The sequence below is a fragment of the Colletotrichum karsti genome (genome assembly GCF_011947395.1).
Source record: "Colletotrichum karsti strain CkLH20 chromosome Unknown Scaffold6, whole genome shotgun sequence".
NCBI lineage: Eukaryota > Fungi > Ascomycota > Sordariomycetes > Glomerellales > Glomerellaceae > Colletotrichum > Colletotrichum karsti.
This window is the reverse complement of record NW_024065906.1, coordinates 59,013-80,030: the sequence shown is the minus strand read 5'-3', so window position 1 is coordinate 80,030 and position 21,018 is coordinate 59,013. Positions and strand designations below refer to the sequence as shown.

General features: G+C 54.5%; 6 protein-coding genes across 6 annotated transcripts; 4 read left to right on the top strand and 2 right to left on the bottom strand.

Annotated features, from left to right (window-relative positions):
* Positions 1-3,519: 3,519 nt before the first annotated feature.
* On the top strand, positions 3,520-5,375 carry CkaCkLH20_02490 (uncharacterized protein; the record flags this gene model as incomplete). Its single annotated transcript, XM_038885209.1, has 2 exons — positions 3,520-4,044; positions 4,158-5,375. 2 exons carry the CDS (start codon positions 3,520-3,522, stop codon positions 5,373-5,375), a joined length of 1,743 nt encoding a protein of 580 aa, XP_038749140.1.
* A 352-nt stretch (positions 5,376-5,727) lies between these two features.
* On the bottom strand, positions 5,728-6,529 carry CkaCkLH20_02489 (uncharacterized protein; the record flags this gene model as incomplete). Its single annotated transcript, XM_038885208.1, has 2 exons — positions 5,728-6,161; positions 6,262-6,529. The coding sequence occupies 2 exons, from the start codon at positions 6,527-6,529 to the stop codon at positions 5,728-5,730; spliced, it is 702 nt and encodes a 233-aa protein (XP_038749139.1).
* Positions 6,530-11,616: 5,087 nt separating this feature from the next.
* CkaCkLH20_02488 (uncharacterized protein) lies at positions 11,617-12,591 on the top strand (the record flags this gene model as incomplete). The annotated part of the gene is made up of 3 exons (XM_038885207.1): positions 11,617-12,051; positions 12,120-12,313; positions 12,363-12,591. The coding sequence occupies 3 exons, from the start codon at positions 11,617-11,619 to the stop codon at positions 12,589-12,591; spliced, it is 858 nt and encodes a 285-aa protein (XP_038749138.1).
* Positions 12,592-12,673: 82 nt separating this feature from the next.
* CkaCkLH20_02487 (TTL domain-containing protein) lies at positions 12,674-13,453 on the bottom strand (the record flags this gene model as incomplete). The annotated part of the gene is made up of 1 exon (XM_038885206.1): positions 12,674-13,453. One exon carries the CDS (start codon positions 13,451-13,453, stop codon positions 12,674-12,676), a length of 780 nt encoding a protein of 259 aa, XP_038749137.1.
* Positions 13,454-14,702: 1,249 nt separating this feature from the next.
* On the top strand, positions 14,703-17,242 carry CkaCkLH20_02486 (uncharacterized protein; the record flags this gene model as incomplete). The annotated part of the gene is made up of 3 exons (XM_038885205.1): positions 14,703-14,818; positions 14,872-15,400; positions 16,310-17,242. 3 exons carry the CDS (start codon positions 14,703-14,705, stop codon positions 17,240-17,242), a joined length of 1,578 nt encoding a protein of 525 aa, XP_038749136.1.
* A 2,433-nt stretch (positions 17,243-19,675) lies between these two features.
* CkaCkLH20_02485 (uncharacterized protein) lies at positions 19,676-20,193 on the top strand (the record flags this gene model as incomplete). The annotated part of the gene is made up of 2 exons (XM_038885204.1): positions 19,676-19,787; positions 19,847-20,193. 2 exons carry the CDS (start codon positions 19,676-19,678, stop codon positions 20,191-20,193), a joined length of 459 nt encoding a protein of 152 aa, XP_038749135.1.
* Positions 20,194-21,018: the final 825 nt, after the last annotated feature.

Below are 21,018 nucleotides of genomic sequence, written 5' to 3'. Positions count from 1 at the left end.
GGGAGGGGGGAAGCGGCAAGGATTGGGGGACGGGCGTTGTCCATCCCGATATGTGTGCTGTGAGGCGTACATGACCGCTGGGTCTATTTGAACTTTGAGGGAACATTGGCTCGTATGTCGAATGTTGTGTTGAGCACGTTTGATAATGGTAAGGCAGGGTGTCAGTACGGATACCTCACGTTGGAACGAGCGCGAGAAGGGGAGAAAAAAAAATATGGTGATGGGCAGCAGCGGGAGATGACGTTGGTTGCAATATTGCACGGATACGGGATGGAAGTTTCATGGATGGATTGTTCGGTTGGTGTAAGGACAGGGAATATGGGAAAGGATCCCTATCCGTAAGGTAGCGTGCGAGTACTATGCAGTACGGGGACGTTGGGAAATATGCATTGTCAGCAATCCATCGAGAGAAAGAACCATGCAAGGCAATATTACTTGGGGAAACATCCATCGTCCATCATCGGACAGGGAAGCAGAAGCCGGAGCCCGAAGATTGTTTCTTGGTGCGAGGTGTGAGGTGGAAGCTGCGAACTGCTCAAGGGGATTCACGGCCAACACCAACAGCAGGCGTGGGTCGTCGGAATTCTGAGTCAAGGCCCAAGGAACACTTGTCCCTGGCGGCTTCAGGGCGAACCTAACCGACTGGACCAGGTATGATGGTAGCCGCGAGATCATCATTGATCATTGATCAGGGCTCCAGAGTCCAGCAATAATGTGTGGAGTGTGTGGGGCCGTGATGCCGTCCGTTGGTTCGAACCGGAACTTCATGGTGTGCTGTATCGTTGCAACTTGCAGCCGGAGGTGACGGTCAGTGGTATTCATGTAGTTGGTCTTCGTTTTGATGGAAATCGACCGCCGTGGAATGGTCGAAAAGCGGCAAGACGAAACAGCGTCTGACGGATTGGAAGCAAGAGAGACGGTAAGGGAAAAAGCAAGCAAGAGAGAGACGGGAAGGGCCCGATGGGTGAGAATCATCGTGGCTTGTTGTGTTTCGATGCGTGATTGGCGAGGAAAAGCGGGAGGAGTTACATTTTGCTTTTTACTTTATTTCACTTTTTATCTTATTGCATTTTGCATATTGTTTTCGGGCAGGACTTTTCCATCTTCCCACGAAAATGTCCGACGGGAAGGTAGCCGAGGGCAACCACTCTTGCATTGCTCCTGCACCGCGCACCGTTTGCAGCTTCCACAATGAGACGGGATAGATATGCCTGCCTTGAGAGGCAATGGAAGGCATTGGATGACAATAGCAAAAACAACAGATGGCAGGAGCAGGAGGCACGCGAGCCGGATACCAACTTGACCAGATGGCAGATGGCAGATGCTGCTTCCATTCTAGAAAGTGCAAAGTGCCCCGGACAGACGCGGTCTTGGCAGAAGCTGTTTCCTGAGGTTCCTCCTTCCCCACCTGGCATCTGCCAATTTGTCACCAACATCGGAAGTTTCGACTCGCGGCTTTTGGTCACCGATGCTGATGCTGTTGGTTCGACTCTTACAATTCCCAGAACAGAAGGCACATCATAAGCGACTGCATGTGAAATGATCAATCTTCACTCACATTCATCTGCGAGGCGATTCAAGTTGGGCCGAGATGGCACGCACTCATTTTTCCCATTCCACCATTTCCATTGGCGTCATGTCACGATCAGCTAGCTAGACTAGCTAACTAGCTTCCTCACTTTTTACCGAAAGCTGATGGCTGCTCATCCAGGACTTTCCCTGGAATACCGCTTGGGCTTTCACCCATTCATGTTAGGTACTGCTAGCCATTTATTGGCTCTCTTCTGCATCCAAGGATCTCACCATTCGCTTAGTTTGCTCTCACAGCTTAGGCGCCGTCCAACCTCTCCCACCGCCTCCGGACCCCATAAACCAAGAATCCATTGCTGCGTCGGGGTCCCGTACGGCTTCGTAAGTTTGTCCAGATATCCGCATACAACTCACATATGCGGTGTGGAAGCTGTCGGCAGCCTCGAGTCGACTTGGCCGGCTCTCACTTGCCAGCGTCATGCATGAAAGCCCCAGCCAAACTGACGTCTTATCCTATCGCCTCCATTCCAATCTAATACCTACGTTGCCCGCCCCGACTCCAGCTTCCGTCCAGCTATCCTCTCCGAATGCGTTCCGTGTCTGAGGCGGCAGTGGTGGTAGCAGCAGCAACAGCACCAGCACCGAAGATCAAATGAAAAATCAAGGAAGGGTGTGATCCGGAGTGAGACGCCAGGCAGTGATAGTGATGTAAGGTGAGGCAGATACGTTAGATAGAGCTAAGGTCGCAGAGAGAGCTCTAGCTATCTCACAACCAGTTTCCGTACACCACCACATAGACAGAAAAATCTGCATTCGTGCAAGAGGGGCGGTCAGAGCTCTCTCCGCTTCCTTGATAACCTACCGCATATCCCCTCCTTTGTCTCGTGGCCCTTCGTTCTGTGTCCATCTTCTTTCCCCTCTCGTATCGACCGCGAGTTTGGGGTATTGAGATGCCTGACCTGACCCGATGAATGTATTTTCCAAGGGAGGAAGATAACGTCGCGGGCCTGGAATAGGCGAACCAACAACCACTGGCCACAGGCCAAAAAACATATCGGCCTCTCTGAGGAACGAGGCAACATTTTACGACGACCTAGGGGAGGAAGGTGAAAGGCAGCTGGCAAGGACCTTTCTTACCTCCCACATTCGCCGCATCTACCGGGCTGGCTGTACCGATATCTTCCCTTCCATTCTCACCGTTCCCCTCCCCAATCGACCGCCGACGTGGACTCTCCACCTTCCATTCCGCGAACCGAAACCCATCCCGACTCGCATCTGCCGTCTCCGTTCTTCACCGAACGACAGGTCCATTTCTCACTTGCGCTGCGCTGTCACTTCACCGCCGCGCCGAAAATCAAGCGACAGGGGGTCCCCTTTCTCCAGCACCAGCACCAGCACCAACCAGACGTGTGGAAGCCGAGCCTTTTTAGCGCAAATCATCAGCACCCCTGAGCTCCTGGATTGACGAGATTACCACCGCCCGACATCCATCTTAAAAAAAAGAAAACGCGGAAGAAAGTTCCGTCTCGTATCACTCCCGAGCCTCGAAGCCTACGACGACACATCACGACCGACGACATCGTCACCGGCATCATCATCGGCATCAGTCACTGCCTCCACAAGGTAAGATTCTCTTACCCTGCTTTTCCACCCTCTGGTCACTGCCTGCACCGCAGCCTGCAGCCCAAGCCCCGGGTTACGTACGTGCTCTGGTGCTCGCGTCACAAAAAAATAAAAAAAGCTAATTCCAAGTGGAATGGAGCTGAAAAGACACATGGCCTGAACCAGTCAAATGTTTCATAACCATGACCTTTTCCCACATTAATCGACCCTGTGCATCCTCAACCAAGCTAACCCGCGCGTCCGTTTAAATAGACCACTGTCTTTTCTAGCGACCAAAGCACCCTTGCAACTCGACACCTCTTTTCTCTCCGACATCACTCCCTAGACCCTCTCGACGCGTACTCGTCGCCAAAAACCACCGACACAATGGCTCGCATCCAGATCCCCATCGACGCCCTGACGTCTCGCCTGAACCTCCAGGACCGCTTCAACTCGATGCGCTCCGGCGGCTTGAGTGCCCGCTTCGCCAACCTGCGTCCCGTCGGCGAGTTCTTCGACGTGAAGCGCATCTCCAAGCCCGCCAACTTTGGCGAGGTCCAGTCGCGATGGAACTACAACCTCTCCTACTTCTCCAGCAACTACACCGTCGTCTTCCTGATGCTGAGCATCTACGCCCTGCTCACCAACTGGCTGCTGCTGTTCGACATCATCTTCGTCGTCGCCGGCATGTTCCTCATCGGCAGGCTCGACGGCCGTGACCTCGAGATCGGTAACTTCCGCGCTACTACTTCGCAGCTGTGGACCGGTCTCCTCGTCATCTCTATTCCCTTGGGCCTGTTCGCGTCTCCCTTCTCGACGCTGCTCTGGCTCATCGGTGCTTCTGGCGTGGTCATCCTCGGCCACGCCGCTTTTATGGACAAGCCTATCGACGAGGCTTTTTCCGGGGAGGCGGTCTAGATGGTCGGCCGCGAGCTCCCAAATTTGCGCCCCAATGGGGAAGACCATCGAGGCGCGGGCGGAGGAATCAGGGAGCAGCGCAACAGGGGTACTGGGGGGATGGACAGAGAGTCGAGGAGCTAGAAACAGAAGAGGACGACTCGGATATACAAGGCGTTGGTTTGGTTTCGAGGGGAAAGCGGATTGCCAGCGACTCGCTTCGTTTCACGGGTACAGACTTGGGTGACAGGGCGGGTGCTTCACGCAGAGGCTACGAGTATCGATCGGAAGACGATGACGAAGACGACAGCAGCGAAGACGACAGCGAAGAGGAGGAGAACGACAACTCCTCAGGAGACGAACTTGATATTGACTGGGATAATTTGTCGCCCATGGAAAGAGAAGAAGCTCTGGTGCAGACAGCATTGGCTCGTATCCGCCGCGCCCAGGAAAACGGCAGAACGGATGTCAAGCTCAACAAGGAGGAGATGGCGGCTCTTGACCGACACAAGAAGCGCATGGAGAAGGAGGCACGCAAGCAAGAGCGCAGACGACGCAAGGAGAGGGACCAAAGAGTCTCCATCCCGCTGGCGCAGTTCGGGGCGCCCATGAGGAGACCGACCCTACCATCCGAGGACGACCTGCCACGCCACCCGTCTCCAGGCACATTCGCCGAGACCCAGGCCAGAGACACGATGCCCGCAGTGGGCTACTTCCCGCCACCGAGCGGTTCTCGCCCGCGCCAACGCTCGGGGACGTCTTCATCCCAACGACCGCCCTCCCAAGCGCTGCGCGAAAGAGGCTCTTCGCCTTTCCAGTACGCCTACGTCGGGGCGCGCCACACCTCGGATCCGAAACCATCGTCATCTCGGGGACCTACCGACGACGGATGGTCGCCGTCCTCCTCCACATCTTCCATGTCCAGATCAAGAGCCGGCGTCGACCCCTTCCAATTCCAGACGGAAGGTCCTCGCGCCCAGTCCGCCGCTGCGGCCCGACGTAAGGTGTCGGGCTCAACGGACGGGCGACGCACTCCTGTCGTTCCTCCGACGGCTCGGGTGACCAGGTCACGTGCGCCCCCGCCAGAAGAGGAGGAGGAGTCCAGCGAAGACAGCAGCAGCGAGGAGAGCACCGAGGAGAGCACTAGCGACGGCACCGGGAACGGCGCGCAGATTCAGCCGCAGCCGGCGCCGGCTCCGGCACGGCAAACCAGACGCGGCAGGAAAGAAGCCATCGTGGTCGAAGAGACCCGCGAGCCCGCGCGTGAAACGTCGCGGGGCAAGAAGTCATCTAATCCGTCGCCGTCCAAGAGGAAACCCGTCGGGGGCCGGAAAAAGAAGAAGTGATCGTCACCATGTCTGTCGTCGCCAAGGTCAACCCCTGTCCTGTATGCATAATAGAGCCTTATTTCTTAATCAATTCCTTCCAAAACCGCTCCGTCAAACCAAAAACGCTTGGAATGTCATCCCGTGATTAATGGTCATAAAGTCGTATCTCTTGATCTATCCTAAAAAAACGTATGCATCATGCACATCTAATTCTGAAGCCCGTCAGGGTCGATCCCGGAATTACCAGACGAACCGGGATCGTCTCTCCCTTCTCAAACCTTATTCCCAACGCCCAAAAATATCAAGTTATGGATATAGCCGTCCCAAGCAGCGAAATCAAAAACCTCCCTTCACCCTTCGTCATTCATCCTCAGACGAACATCTTGGCGATCCCGTTAACAAGCCCGTCGCCCCACCCGCCGCCCTCCCTCTCGACGGTCCTCCTCTCCCACCGCATGCCGTCGCCGTACCCGCGCTCGATGTTGACGGAGCCGGGCTTGCCGCCGAGGCCGTTGGTGGCCATACGCACGGCCTCGCCGACGAGGCCGACGCTGTCGCCCTGGGCGGCCTTCGCGCCGATGCCGATCATGCGCTCGACGGCGGGGGGCAGGCGCAGGCCGAAGCGGGCGAGGAGGGCCGTCAGGAAGCCGCCGGTGATGAGGGGCATGATGACGAGGGCGAGGACCTTGTAGGGGTGCTTCTTGGCGTAGTAGACGAGGTCGCGCCAGAGGCGCTTGACCTGCTTCAGCGTCTTCTGGACGAAGCCGCCGCGGGGGGAGCGTTTGTAGTAGGAGGGGGAGCGGCCTGGAACGTTGTAGCAGTGTGTCAGTCGGGGTCTCTTGTAATAACGTGTCACGACGGTTGTCTTGGTCACGACAGGAAGGTGAGCCCGAGACAGACATACCTCCGAGGCCGAAGAAGGAGCCGGACGAGCGCGAGGCGCTGGGGATGCCGAAGAAGGAAGAACGCGAGGCGCTGTGCTTCTTGTAGTCGTCGCCGCCGAAGAGGGAGGCGGCGATGCTGGGGGTGCCGCTGTGGCGCTTGGAGCGGGTGGAGGAGCGGGAGCGGGAGCGGTGCTTGCTGCTGCCGCCGTGCTTCTTGGAGGAGTGGCGGCGGGAGTGGGAGGACTTGTGGGAGAGGACGGACCCCGTGTCGAAGTCGAAGAAGCCCATTTTCGCTGGCGTGTATATCTTGCGTTTCTAGTCTTGGATTGTGTGTGTTCTATTCTATGATGCTGTTCGTTCCGCTACCTTGAGGTAACTCCAGGGAAGATGGCTGGAGGGGTTGACGGGACGGTGCGGTGCGTAGGGCTGTCTCGTGGAGCGTTCGCGGGGGGTTATTGGAGGCGAGATCTATTCCGTACACGCTTTTCCTGGGGTAACCTCTCGTGGAAGGGTTTGTGAGAGGGGGGCAGGAGGAGGAGGAGGAGTGTGGAAAGAAGAGAAGACAGGGAAGAAGAGACGGGGGGGAACGAGAGAAAGAGAGGGACGTTGTGGGTGGTGAGATGCGGGAATCCACCAAGCCGTTACGGACACACAAAAAAAGGGACCCTTGTACGAGGCTGGAGAATGCGACGTTGGGGTTTCGAGCACGTGTTTTTTGGTTCTTCCTCAGTCTTGTTTCGTGAAGCTATAGATAGGGCCTGGACGGTTCGAATTGATTGACGATATGGAGCTTTTCGTTCCAATCCAATACTATGCAGCGGGAAGCAGCAAGTCGGGACGATAGCGGGGACCCCTTGCTTGAAGATGATTGACTGCAAGCGAAAAAGCACGGGATGCGAGTGCTTGCAGGGCTTTCTTTAGTGCCGGGAATTATAATTTTCTCTGTCGATTCTCGTCTTGAGTGGACGGGGAATCCGGATGGAGGTTGGAATGTGGGCGGTGTGCTTTTGCGTTGTTCGATGCTGAGAGGTGAACTGGAGGGGAATTAACTGGAGGCCCGGCACGGGCAGGTCTGGACCTTCGCGAGGAAGCTTGGGTTTTTATCGGTAGCGAGGGTTGGGATGCGTGGTGGAGGGCCAATTGGATGTTGGGCGAACAGCGCACTGCAGCAAGAGCAATTGAGAATTCCTGATAGGTTTTTGATAATTCGGCGGTGTGGTTCACATTTGTGTGAGAGAGCTTTTGGTAGAGATTTAGCTAGAAATAAGATGGCTGGGAAGCTGTGCGAGAATCAGGGACCCGGCCGGAAACTTGTCTCTCATTCTCGGTCAGGACAGGGTCCCTCCATTCCCCTCTATCACGTTTTCGACCCGGGCAGTTCGCGCGCACGGAGCTTTTCTGAGAGGGAAGCTCGGGGGGTGAGTTTGCTTGCTTGCAGCTGACTTACCGCGCTAGGCGGGTTCGGGGTTGGCGTGTGGGTTGATCAGTTGCGGTCTGTGGAGAATTGCCGTGGGCTGGGGATCGTGAGGTCTTTTTTTGGTGTTGGTTGAGAGGGGCTTTCTGATGGCCCCTCCTGTTCTTTGCATGCTGTTTTGAGACCTCATGAAGTTGATTGAGTTCTTCAACCAGACTGAAAATTGATAGAGCTGGGGCCTCTTTGTCTAAATTTGTCTCCGCTGCTTAACTGCAAGTTCATGGACAAACAGCTTTCGAGTCTTAGCAAGCGCACAGGACGTAGTGTCCCTTATTTCCTTCTTTCTGCCAGAGGACTTGCTACAATTCTTCCGTATATTCTGATGTTTTCACGAAGGCAGCCTTTAAAAAGCAAAAAGCTTCACGGACTGACCTTACACAAACCAGCTAACGCCCCTGTAACCCGCCTACGTCGATATCCAGAATAGGGTAGCCAGCTGACGGTCTTTCGCCCTCCGTGTGTCGCAAGACACCCAGATGCTGCGCAGAAACATCACTCGCCAGCAACTCCTCGCTTTCATTTCCCGTCTTACTTGTTTCTCATGTATTCACACGCGATACCCAGCCGTATCAAGTTGGGCCAGATTTCAAACCCTCGCTTCTCCGTTGGAGAGGCTCCGAGGGCAAATCCAGAGCCTGCGTCACTGTAGGAACAGGTGACTGGGCATGACCACATCAAACTGAATGAGAGACCATTCTTCTCGAAACCTTCATGCGCATTCCCGCACCTGCCAGGCACCGCTAAATAGTAGCCAAATGATGGGCCCAACGTACTTGAAGCCTAGCCGCGAGCTGGGTCGATCAGACGCCGTGGAATAAATTGGTTCCTCGCTTTTCCCGTTGGACACCGTTGTTTTGAAAACAGGATTAGCTGATCGGAAAAGTCGTCACAGAGGCGTATAGTTCTGGCGGCGAACCCGACGATCATTGACTTCTCGCAGTCATGGCCTCAGGTAAATGTGATACAAGCATTCATTCCGCGTCCGTCGTCGTTGTCGTTGATTTATTTTGCAAACATGGTCATCGTGTGGTTTTTGCCGTGTTTCTTCAGCAGGGGACGTCCGTCAGAACAGAGATGGGAAATACCGCGTTTGAGCAGACTCCTCTAAATCCAGACTTGCGACACATACATCAGCCCGCGAGTTGGTTGATCTAAAGTCCAAGCGGCTGCGGCGGCTATGGTGCCATCTGAGCAGGAGAAAGTGGCATTGATATGTTTTTGAGGACATATCAAGCAACGGCAGGCGGGGATGCCAATGTACAGGTGCCGCTCGGTGTTTCTCCTGTTCCCCATGTATTCAGCCACCAGGGGAACAGAACATCCCATTCCGATAGATGAGATGTTTGGGGCCTTAGGTGCTACTCTTCCGTTATGATTGCTCCCGCGACACTGGTAACGTCGCGATGAACAGGCGAAATGAGTTCCTCTATTGAGCATACAGGATGACGAGGACAGATTGGGCTCTGTCTATATCATTCTTGTCGTGAGAAGACTTGAATACTTATACCTATGACTCCCGAGAAAGACTTTGTGTGCCCATTCGGAATGCGACCACACGATTGTTTCGCACCCAAGTAACTTGAACGACCAGACGGCTTACATGTCTGACTGCATTCTTCCACTTTCTGAAATGAGCAAGGAAGCAGCAGCGGTCCTGAACAAAGGCTTGTTCCCAGACTAGTATATATTGGAAGCGCGGTGCCGTGATATCCCCTTCCTCAACGCCAAATCTGGCGGGGCTCGCCTCGTCCTGCTGGTGACTTACTCCTCTTTCTTTGCTCGTGGACTCTGCTCATACCGCGTTTTCAGAGAAGATGTGTCGTGAGGGGGGGTAATAACGTCTGACGGAAAGGAACTCAGTCGTTTGCCATCTTGATCGTCTTTCGTGCATTCATGCTTAGACACGTTTCAATATGACAGGCTTAATCATCAGCTGCACGATATGGCTCTTCCTAACACCGCTTTCTCGATTCCTTACGTACCAAGCATGTTCTCGTGCTATCACGCGACTTCTGTCATCGAATCAACAACCCCTCGCACCGCCGGCGGAGCGAGCCTTGATCCTATGGCCATGACGGCGAGGTCCTATACGAGGATGGCTCTCCAAACGACGTCTGAAATATGCAATAGTCAGCGTGCTGGTGTGAAGGTTGAGCGAAGGATTGCGGCGTTCGCAGTTATGTGTCAGTTTTGGTTTGCTGTATCGTGGTTGTGCAAGTGATACTGAGGCATATGCGAGTCTCAAGATGGTGGGAAATGCAGAGAGAGTCTGAAATTCGTACTAAGTTTTCACGGCGAGTTGACATGACTATTCTAGGAGACTCAAGTACGCAGGAATAGTTCATTCTTACTGAGGACGTACTTGAATTTCCTACAATACCGCCACTATGGCTTTCGCGGCTTGGTGATGGACTTTTATGAGACATCTCGGCCGACTGGAAGTCACCTCTGTTCAGGCTCGACGCTTAAAACACTGGTATATAATCTTGACACATTGCTCTACTTCGATGATTTCGCCCACAGCGCAGAGCCAGGAATTGGACGTAGCCTGGTTGAGGAGTCATGAGTAGAAGAAGTAAACTCTGTGTCGTATTGATTCTCAAGTCCGGGACTACGTGATCGTCCACGAGATGATTCGACCCAAAAACATGATCCACGTCCACGTCCAGTATTTCTTCTATCCGAATCTTATTCAATTGATATAACCAAAGATATCCACCGGTACGACTGCCGTCTCCTTTGTGCCATCTCCGCAGAGTCAGGTAATAGGTTGGAGTCATTCTTCTTCTCCTCTTGGACTGCGAAGCACCAAGCTCCCAGACGATACTTTGGCCCTTTCTGCGTTCCTGACTTCGAGTTAGGTCTTTAAATACGTCTCTAGCCTGATTCCAAACGATGAAGACGCAGACTGGACCCTTCCGAAGTGTAGCCAAGGAATGAGTGAAACCATCAGTAACCTACGCGTTAGAAGCTTGTCCACTTAGAGCATTCAATAGGTAGTATGCCGAGTCGCCTGGCCTCTCACGAGTATCCATCGACAGCTTCCCCCAGGCCTTCCTAGTGGTGTCCAAATGTTTAATATCTCATTTAAAACGACATGTGGATTCAATGAGGAGACTAGAATGCAGAGGAGAATCAACTCAACAACGGTCGGCGTGACGTGATGGCTTCATCGTCCCTAGCCCATGAGTTCTCGAAAGGCTGAACACGCTGATGAGTCACGTCCCTAACACTTCCAGATCATGGGAACTACAGCTTTCGACCCCCGGAGTTTCTGTTGTCTTATAGGTATTCGCATACCTAATACCCATTGATGGAGCCTGGCAATGGTATTAATGATGGCAGATGCATAGGTACCGGAGACCAGCAGCGATGTCGCAAACGGCGACTGAGGCGTCTTCCATGTCCGGCCGTACCTCTCTCACGTACATGTGATCTTGGCCGCCGATTTCCAAAACGACACCAGTCAGCCCTATATGCATCGTAGGCTTCAGATATCCCCCGGTTTCCTGACGTTTCTCAATGTTGGTGGTTGGTTGTGTCTGGCTGCCAACGGAAAGGGTACCTCATCGCAAGAGCAAGGCGATGTTCTGTCACGGGAACACGTACGTCTGCATCGCTCGCGAAGATGTTCGTGAGGTAGGCGGGATTCTCGAACGAGATGCTGGCCTGGGAGAAGATCTCAAAGTAGTTATCGGACCAAAGTTGGAGATCGTCCTTCGCTAGGAACGAAGGCTCATCTGTTCCGACTCGGAAGCAGGCCGCCGTGGCTACATCGGGATAGTACATCAACCACGCCTCAATCGATACACAACGAGAACGCACAAAATGCGACTCATTTCTCACCTCAAGTCCCACCAACCCCTCGCTCAACACAACACCCACCTCCTAAACCGACACCATGAAGCTCTCCCCGACCCTCCTCCTCCTCCCCCCAGTCCTCGCCGCATGCCCCCGAATCCGCTGCCCTCTCGTCCTCGACGGCCGAATCCCCTCCAACGCCTCACCCACCGACTTCGACACCCCCCTCGGCGGCGGCTGGAACCCCTACAACCCGTCCTACGTCAAGGGCAACGACCTCCTCTGGTCCGACATCCTCCTCCTTCCCACTATCACGCCGCCCTCGCGCTTCGACAAGGCTTCAAACACGCGCGCGGTGGAAGTCACGATCGGGGACGCGAGCGTGTTCATGAGCCAGCGCGGGTTCCGACGGGCCGGGTTGCAGTTCAGCGCGGATGCGAACGAGGGGAGTGCCGCGGGGGAGGGGGTGAAGACGCTTCATTGGAGCGCGAGGCAGGATTTGTGGCGGGGGTTGAATTTGACGCATGAGTATTTGGTAGGTCTTTTCTGCCCGATGTGAATTTGTGTGTTGGGTGGTTGAGGCTGATGTGTTGTTGGTGGTAGAATGTCTGGCATGAGACTGCGGCGTATGATGCGAACCAGTTTAATTTCCAGGTCGGGACTCTCATCGGGCGGGAGGGCCTGCCGGAGGATACCTGGAAGTTGTTGGATCGGGATAATAAGCTCGTCTGGTCGACGCCCGTGGCAATGGACGGTTCGTGGCAGAACTTTGCGCTGACGTTGGACTTTGATTTGAAGTGAGTAGCTTGGTATTCTTGGAGAAGATGGTAATGCTGACGAGCACAGCACGATACAGGTGTGGTATTCTGCTGGCGATAAACCCCTCGAGATGTCCGGGGGCGTCATCTCGGCGAATCTCGCGGGGGATGGGCAGTATCAGATTGGCATCCTGAAGAAGCCGACGGGGACTGACGATGTGGTGAATTCGGGGTATCAGTCCAGCGATTTGGACGAGGGTCAGATCTACGGAGGCATCTTCATCGAGGATAGTGCTGATGGATGCGTTTCTACCTAAGCCCTTACTATCGGTCTTGGGTGATCTATGTCTATACTCTAAATCTATCGCGCGAATGAAAACCGCCTTACGTCTACGGAGCTCACTTTTGCAGGTCTACAGCAGTAAAACTCGCCTTTAAAGGAGCGATACTGATAACCCCATTGACCGAAGCCCACAAGTCCTCTCCCTCGGGGCTCTCCTCAGCCTGCTTCTTGATATCGGCAAGCTGCGGCGCCCACCGGAACTGGTACTCCCTCTTCAGAGCCGCCTTCTCAGGATCGGCAATCATAGGACTGAACAGCCCGCCCGTGACCCACCGGCCCTGCGCCGTGGTCGTCGTCCTCACCGGGCGCTCCGCGACGTCGGCAACCATCGGTACGTTGATGCTGTACACCTCAACCTCGGGATGCCATTCGGCCGCCAAGTCTCCGATCAGCGCCGTAGCCCGCGCGCAGGCGGCCCGGATGACGTGATCAGGCTGCGGCTCCTTGCTCCCGAAGCTGAGGGCGACGGCGCGCCTACCGCACTGCGCGGCCTCCATGGCGCCGCCGACGGTGCCGCTGCTGAGTGCGTAGACGGTGCTCGCGTTCCGGCCGTGGTTCGGCCCGGAGACGACGAGGTCGAAGTCCGAAGGCGTGAAGCCTGTGTGGAAGAGGCCCAGCTGGGTGCAGCTCGCCGGCGGACCGTCGACGACCAGCCAGCGGTGCAGACGGTCGTCGTTGTCGTCGCACCCGGGGACATCGCAGGAGTCATCGGGGGAGAAGGAGGCGGGGCACCTGCTTGCGGCGGTGAGGGTCTTTCCGACGGCGTGGGCCTTGCCGATCCAGGAGAGCGGACGGTCAGGGATCACGACGACGGTCTGGTGGCCCGCCTCGTGCAGGGCGGCGATGAATGGTGCGAAGTAGGGCGAGACGGACGAAGGGGGCCCATCGTCGTTGACTACCTACGGGCAGCGCGATGCATCAGTACTTCAGGCCGCGATTGTGCTTCATGAGCCGCTTGGGGGGAGACGAAGACGTGGCTGGAAGGGTATTACCAAGAGCCGCATCTTTTCGCAGGTCGCCGATGTCCTGGTGGAACAGAGATAGGTTGTCTCCGAGGGATTGCTACCGGGCTCGGATGTGAGGCAGGCTGAGGCGGAGCAGGACGCCAAAGACAAGAAGGCGAAAAGAAGGCAACCAAAAGCCAAGATTCAGGCTGCCGAGGACGATGCCGCGGCCGGAAGGTGGTGCTGGTCGGACTGGAATTGGGCGAAAGATATGACGCGCTTGGGCTCTCGGCCACTCTAAGAGGAATGGGAGCTGTCTTTTGAATAAGACGGAGAGACTCGAGGCGGTGACTGATGCTTCGTGATGCGGACTTGACTTTGTCCGCGATGGTATGAATCACATCTTCAATCGTCGCGATATCGACCCGCCGATGACGGCGTCTGCGAACCGAGGAGACCGTTCGACTGGATCCATCGAGCTGAGTCTTGGGTAGGGCCGGCCAGTAGAATGAGCGACAAAATAATAATGCCTCAAGCCGCCACGGATTCCAATCCACAGCAGCCAGCAGGTCGAAAATGCGAACTTGGTTCCGGACGAGGCATCCTGGTGTGCCTCGCAGTTTGCCCAGCGTTCGCCCTGTCTTAGTGCGGCTTACGGCTCCAGTTGTGTGCAGTTCCAGGTTGTGAGGACTTCGAGGTGGGTGTCTGGGGAAGAATTTGGAGGTGAACAGGGAGAGAAAAGTACCGCACGTTTCCTGGGCTGCCACTAAAAGAACCGCCCTGTGTCGGGAGCTCTTCCCCGGAACCTCAGCGCCTCTAGCGAGTGGGACACATCAAGGGCACTAATCCCGCTAGCGGAAAGAACCTCGCAGGAAAACAGGCGAACCGTTCAACGTTCCTCCGACACACATGTCATTACCATTTACAATCCAATCAACATACGCCCCGACTACCACGGCAAGGCTGCACGAAGGCAGACACGCACATATTAAGATGCCAGGCATTTCCCTTCGCGCCCGTCGCCGGCCTTCATGGCGGTTTCCTCTTGCCACCTCCAAAAAGAAGTCTACAAACACAGCCTCTTCTTGAAGTGGCTTCATCTCCGAGAATATCATTCAACATCAGTCGTTTCAGCGTGGGCATGGCACACCAATACGACAAAAACCGCAATGCCTCTCTCTGGGCTGGACAGTCTGGAGGGAGCAGCCAGCAATGGCCTGACGCCTATGTGAAGAAGAACCCTCAGACCTTGATCAGGTATGTATTCCTCATGATGAGATCCCAAGTTCACCGAATGCTGACCGTTTTAGGGAATTCAACGAAGACCTTCCTTCCCACCCCGAATCAGATTTCGGTCAGTCGCCCAGTCTGTACGTCAACGGGGCAAAAGCTGATTTTTCAGACCTCCCGTTCGATGCGCTATTCGGGACTTCGTTCGAGAAACATGATATCGGCATCGGCGCCGGGGGGCCGGGGTCCTGTGGTCCTTCACGAACCATCAGCCACGCGAGCTCCAACGGGCGAGACGACTTGGAATCCCTCACCTTCAGCCAGCCCGGTGACGACCTGTACAACGACAGTTTCGGCGATGGCATCTTCAATCATCTCAACAGCCCCGCGCCGACGACCTACTCCGAAACGATTGTGTCGAGGGACGCTTCTTTGGAAGGCAGCCCTGCCATGCCGAGACGCCCATTTCTTCATGTCCAGACAGACACTGGAAGCATGTCGGGAAATGCAATGGGATACTCGGCTGCTTCGTCCCCGGCCTCTGCTCATGGATTTCCCACAGGAAGCTTCAACTCCCAGAACACGCCGACGAGTGCACCCAGGCAGAGCGTAAGCGCTCTTTCAGCTGGTCTGTCGAGCTACAACCTCCTCAGCCCGAGTCCCACTACGGCCTACTTTAACAACTGGAGCACTCAATTGTCGGATGAGATCCCCGGAAGCCTTGATCAATTGCCATGGGGTTCTGGGATGCCGTCAGAAGACTTTGTCTTGTACGACCAAGACCAGCATCGGCCGTCTCTGGTTGTGCATCCTCCAGAGACGTCAGCAACATCTGGTCGAGGGAATGACTTCAACAACTTAGATGCTTACACAGCATCAGCTATTCATCCCATTGATCACCTCTTGGCATCCCAATCCTTAACGGCTGGGTCACAGAGCCTTTTGGACAGAGGATTGTCGATGCCAAACTTTCAAACCCCAGACCATTTGATAGTCCCTCTCACCAGACGACTACGCCGTCCCTCAGATCCGCCCCGGCCCAGACCGAACATTTCCGTTTCTCAACCCGGCATGAGGGGAGTACACAAGGCTCCTCGCCCGACTATCAACCGTCCAGGCCGCGCTCCCTCACCCATTAGCCGTCCCTTCCAGCGCGTAAGCCAAGATCACATCACAGTCTCGGAAACAACTGCTCCTGTCAACATCACGTCCGGCCCCAGCAGAAATGCTCCATCCACGAGCACCAGTCCACCCAGCGGTAAAGGACCAGCTCGCGGCCGGCGCAGTGGCCCAATGAACTCCGCCTCTCGCGCGCAAGCCAAAGATACCCGGAACAAAAAGATGGTGTGCATCCGCTGCAAGCATTCCAAACAAGCTTGCAAGAGGAACGGTCACTCTCCAGACAGTCCATGTGCTCAATGCGAAAGGCATGGTTCGTCAAACAAATGGCCTGGGCCATGTATCAAGGCACATTTCGAGGATATCGTCTTCGCTGGTACCTGTAATTACATTTCCCAGCGAGCCATCAATCACCTTTCCCTCGACGGCACCAGACGCATTAGGAGAGAGCTTCCAAGAGGCTTCCCTCTGGATGGTCTCATTACCACCCTCGCACGCGTTCGTTACGACTTCGATTTCCGCGTCTATCAAGATGACCGACCTGCTTACACTCTCGACCTCCCGAAATGCTACGATTACCTCCTCACTCTCAAGTCGCAAGTAAGCGGTACAGACCGCAGCCTTCGAAACTTCATCGACAAGGAGCTGCCCCGCATAGATTCCAAGAGCGACGAGTGGGAAGCCTGCATGTCAAACGTCACCATAGGCACCGACCCCTTAGCCCAACTCTGTACGCTGAACAATATGCCAAGTCGTGTGCGGTACGCCTACGTCCGCAAGAACGACTTCAGCATGCAAGAACGATACCTCGACCCGGAGTCCCCAGTAGAATCAGACAACTTGATGCTCGCCGCCCAGCTGTCCCGCATCATCTGCCGCAAGGTCGAAGTGAAAGGCTACGCCCACCTTCAACGGCTGTTGCACAAGTCCGACTCCTTGTCCGAAGCGGAGCTTCTCCCGTTCCTTCAAAGACTGGGTCGCATTCTGCTCACGCTACGATGGCGCTCTTCGTGGTGGTCTGTGATGCTGGGCAACACCTTCATCAACGGGGAAGACGAGATGATGACGGAGTGCCAGCACCGAGTCAAAACCCTGTGCAGAGTGCTGTACTTCTACTATTGCAGTGTCAGGAGGAAGCTCGCCACGTGGTCTACCGTCAAGTCTCTGCGGGGCGTGCTTTCGAAGTATCAGGATACGGACTGTGAGGTTTCTGACGATTTCCCGGGTGACGAGACGGTCGAGGCGTTTGAGGGGTGGATGGCGAGAGGCCAGCAGTTGGTTTTTGAGGCTGGCGTTCCGAGGGTGCTGGGGTCGATGGGGTTGCCTGCGTGAGTTACTTCGGAGATTGTTGCCTCTTTTTGAATGTTCTGCACCATGTTCCAATACGATATGAGAAGAAATATAGGGGGATCTTGAATCATTATTAGGATCAGTTACGTGTACGAGATACCATAGACGGGGCGTTTGAAATATTTAGATACCAGTATCGTTTCGTAGACTTCGCCAGAGCGATCAGATAAGATAGTATTTATAAAGCACCATGCTCTCCCTCTCAAGACGATCTCCAAGCAAATGGAGCGATCACAACGGCAATATCGTCTGAAGCACATGCGATTCCTGCCAATGTGTCCTCGCGTCTTCTGCCTGCCAATTCCAGAAAGCACCTCCTCACCGCAGTGAGCGGGAGGTTGATGCCATTCACTACCTCTCCCGAGTATTCGAGCGAACACACGGAGAACAACAGAGGTACCGAGAAGTCGTTGGATGAGTTCACGAGGTGGGAAAGGTTGGCATTGGGTCTTCACCCCGGTTTCACAGCTGACGGGCGCGCCCTCAAACGACGTGCGCGCTATCGCCATGTCGGATTCCCTACATCGGACGAAGCAAACAGACAAGTCTGTCTTGCCTTCCACTATGTCAACTTGTGGACTTACATACTCGGATTATGCGCACCGGAGGAAAGTTGTTTGAGTCTTGACTGGGTGCCTTGTATGTCAATGACGACAGCGCGGTTCTGTGCATATAAATGAGATAGGACTTTGGAAATCAAGACTCGGAAAAAGCAGACACGCCATTCCTTGGTTGTCAGGGCGTTCATTATCATGCAAGACTCACTCGTAGGATTGATGAAGTTATCGCAATGTTTTCCCGTCTTTTCGATCAGGTGGAAGGGATGCGAGGCGTGGTGGTGTCTGTGGTTGGTTCTTTGGGGATAAGGGTATGAGGATGAGGGATGACGCGGAAGGTTGGGTGACTTGGGATGATGGATATTGTAAGATTCCTGAGTATTGAGACTGGAGAATTCCTTGTGTAGAGCTTGAGTCTAGGAAGATGATGATCGCTGCGTACCATTCTCTCAGCCGCCTATACGTGTACAGAGATCGAGACTGCCTGTCTTGCCTGAGGTCTTTTATAGCTAAGGGTCAAATTGAGGCGAGTCTGGAGAGCATATAAGAAGGGAGCTGTTCGAGGTGGGCAACTAGGTGTTTGCAGATGCCGACGAGTCTGGTGGGACGCTTCCAGCTATGAGGTCCTGCAGACGAGTTGTATCTGCGAATTTTAGGGCTTGACTTCATTGCGAAGTTGGCGTGGTGAGCATGATACGATCAAAAAGCTCTGCTATCTTGGTAGAGAAAGGCATGAAGCCGGTAGATAGGGCGAGTTGATGGGATATATAAGGATATGCTGGGTTAGTTTGAGGAAAGGAAAGACCACAGCAATGCTTTCTTTCGCTGTCGTTGGCTGTCGGCCAAGATTTGCATCCTCATGGACATATTTCAATTTTGAGCGAACTGTTTTGGTTACATTCAACGCTGCGGAGAAGCGCTAGCGAAGAAAAATTATCCTGTGGTTTGGTCTCTTGTGAGATACATGGGAATACTACGAGAACGATAGTGAGGAGGAGAGATATAGGTTGTATATGACCCGGTTAGAAAAATGTGAAGTCATCTGCTCCAATGCGACAGCCGCAGGGTACCGTCTTTTGCCAGGCTAGGTCGCCTCAACGAAAAGAAGACTTTTCACAAGAAAAATTTCTTGTGCAATGGTAAGGGCATGATGTGGTATTTTCCGGAATGATCAGAAGTTGATCTATATATATATATTGTCGAAGAAACCACTCCCGGGAAGTTATGGCTTGTCGACGGCCCGTACTTAGACGAAGTCGTGGGTCGGAACTCTGTTCAATTGATCGTGTAAATCCCCGAGAGAATTACATTGTTTCTCGCTATGAATATCTTCAAGCCGGCATGTTCTCGCCGACAACCGGACGGCCTCGAATATTACACCCACCGAAGATTGAGGGAATAAATACCTCGCAAGGCTTAGACCTCTTAGTCGCCGATCAACCGTCTCGCAGGAGACATGCAGGATGATCCCGCCAAGGCACCGGACAGCAGGAGCTGGGGCGCGGGGACATGCGCAAGCCACTCGGGACAGTCGCGTGTCTCTCGTGGATGCAGATACGAAATACGGTCCGGTGGTGGGGCCAATTAGAGTCCGGGGATTGCGCCGGGTGGGGCCGGGCGGACTGGTTGGGGCCGGTGGTGATGCCCGGCTTACAGGCTTCTTGCTGGCCTCATTGCTTGTGAATGAGCTGGTGAGTGAGAAAACAAAAAAGATTAATGAGGCTTTTATTTGAATAGAGGCTAATTCTCTATATAATGCCCATGAGCCTCCGAGTTGAGAGGGTGGCATCGCTTTATGATCTATCACCACAGATACTAGATCTTCACTTGAAGCCTTATTTTCACATATCAAATCAACATGAACTTTACAAGCCGTAAAAGCGATGTCAAGCCCGACGATGTCGCCAACGTCCCTCCTGAGCTGTCGGACCTGCACTGCTTTACCGAGACCGGAGGCGTCATCACCACAAGTACGTCTCACTCACACTCACTCGCTTAGTCGCAGTAAAACTCATAACTTAACTTACAGCAATGTTCGACATCCCGGGGTACCGCGTAGTGCGCACCCTCGGCGCCGTGTACGGCCTCTCGGTGCGTTCGCGCAACATCGCGGCGAGCCTGGGGATGGTGATCAAGTCGCTGGCGGGCGGGGAGCTGCGGTGGTTCACGACGATGCTGTACAACTGCCGCAACGACGCGCTGGGGCGCGTGGTGACGGAGTGCAAGCAGCGGGGCGGCAACGCCATCATCTGTCTGCGCTTCGACGCCTCGGACCTGGGCGGGTTCGCGCAGACGTGCGCGTACGGGACGGCGTGCGTGGTGGAGAAGATTCACGAGGAGGTCGCCGTCGCGCCGCAGCTTGCGGGTGCTGTGTAGGATCGAACGAGAATAGGTGGGCTTGGCGGGTTGCGATGGTTTCATTTTTGGGGGGATTGGGATGGGGGTTGAGGCGGGTTTGATACCATGGCTGTTTGTTTCGATCTGTTTTTGTATTTGTTAGATGTTGATGATGGTTCATTCGTGGTGGTTCGTCTCATTGGGTGTAGTTGATGTCGGATGGTTCGACTTCATGAGAGTTAAATCAAGTAATGACCTCTCATGGTAGCCAATGTGAAGGTATGAGAATACTGAGGAAAGGTTGAGAGAACCTTGCATCAAGCCGAGATTCTTCTACCAGATTCATGCGCAGCGATAAGCAGATAAGAGGAGAGGACCGTGCAAACCCGACAATCCAATATTCGTACTCTGTAAGGTAAGGTACCTACCTAGTACAGCAAGTCCCAAGGGCCTGGCAAACACTGACAATTGAAACGGGCCAAGCCCACTCTGCCGCACTCCGCATCCGTGAATAGAGCTTCCAGCGGGCGGCGCAACCTTCCCTCATGGGCCCTGCAGCAGCTGCGACGCTGAGTCCAGGCCAGCTAAGCTGAACCACTAACATCACTAATCCCCAGACCAGGGTCCGCCACCGTCGCAAGCAACCCAAACCGTGTCAAACACCTCCAGCTTTCTCTTGTCCTTTGTCCATGAGTCCAGCAGTTTGTTTCTGAGCAGAACATTGACACGACTCGCCCCACGATCCTTCTGTCAAACACCATACGCTCTGTCGTCGTTCCCCCTCTTCTTCTCCTCACCCGTGACCGCGCTCCGATCCATGGGCCATCGTCGTCTCCCCCGATTTCCAAAAGAGGCCTGAAGCTA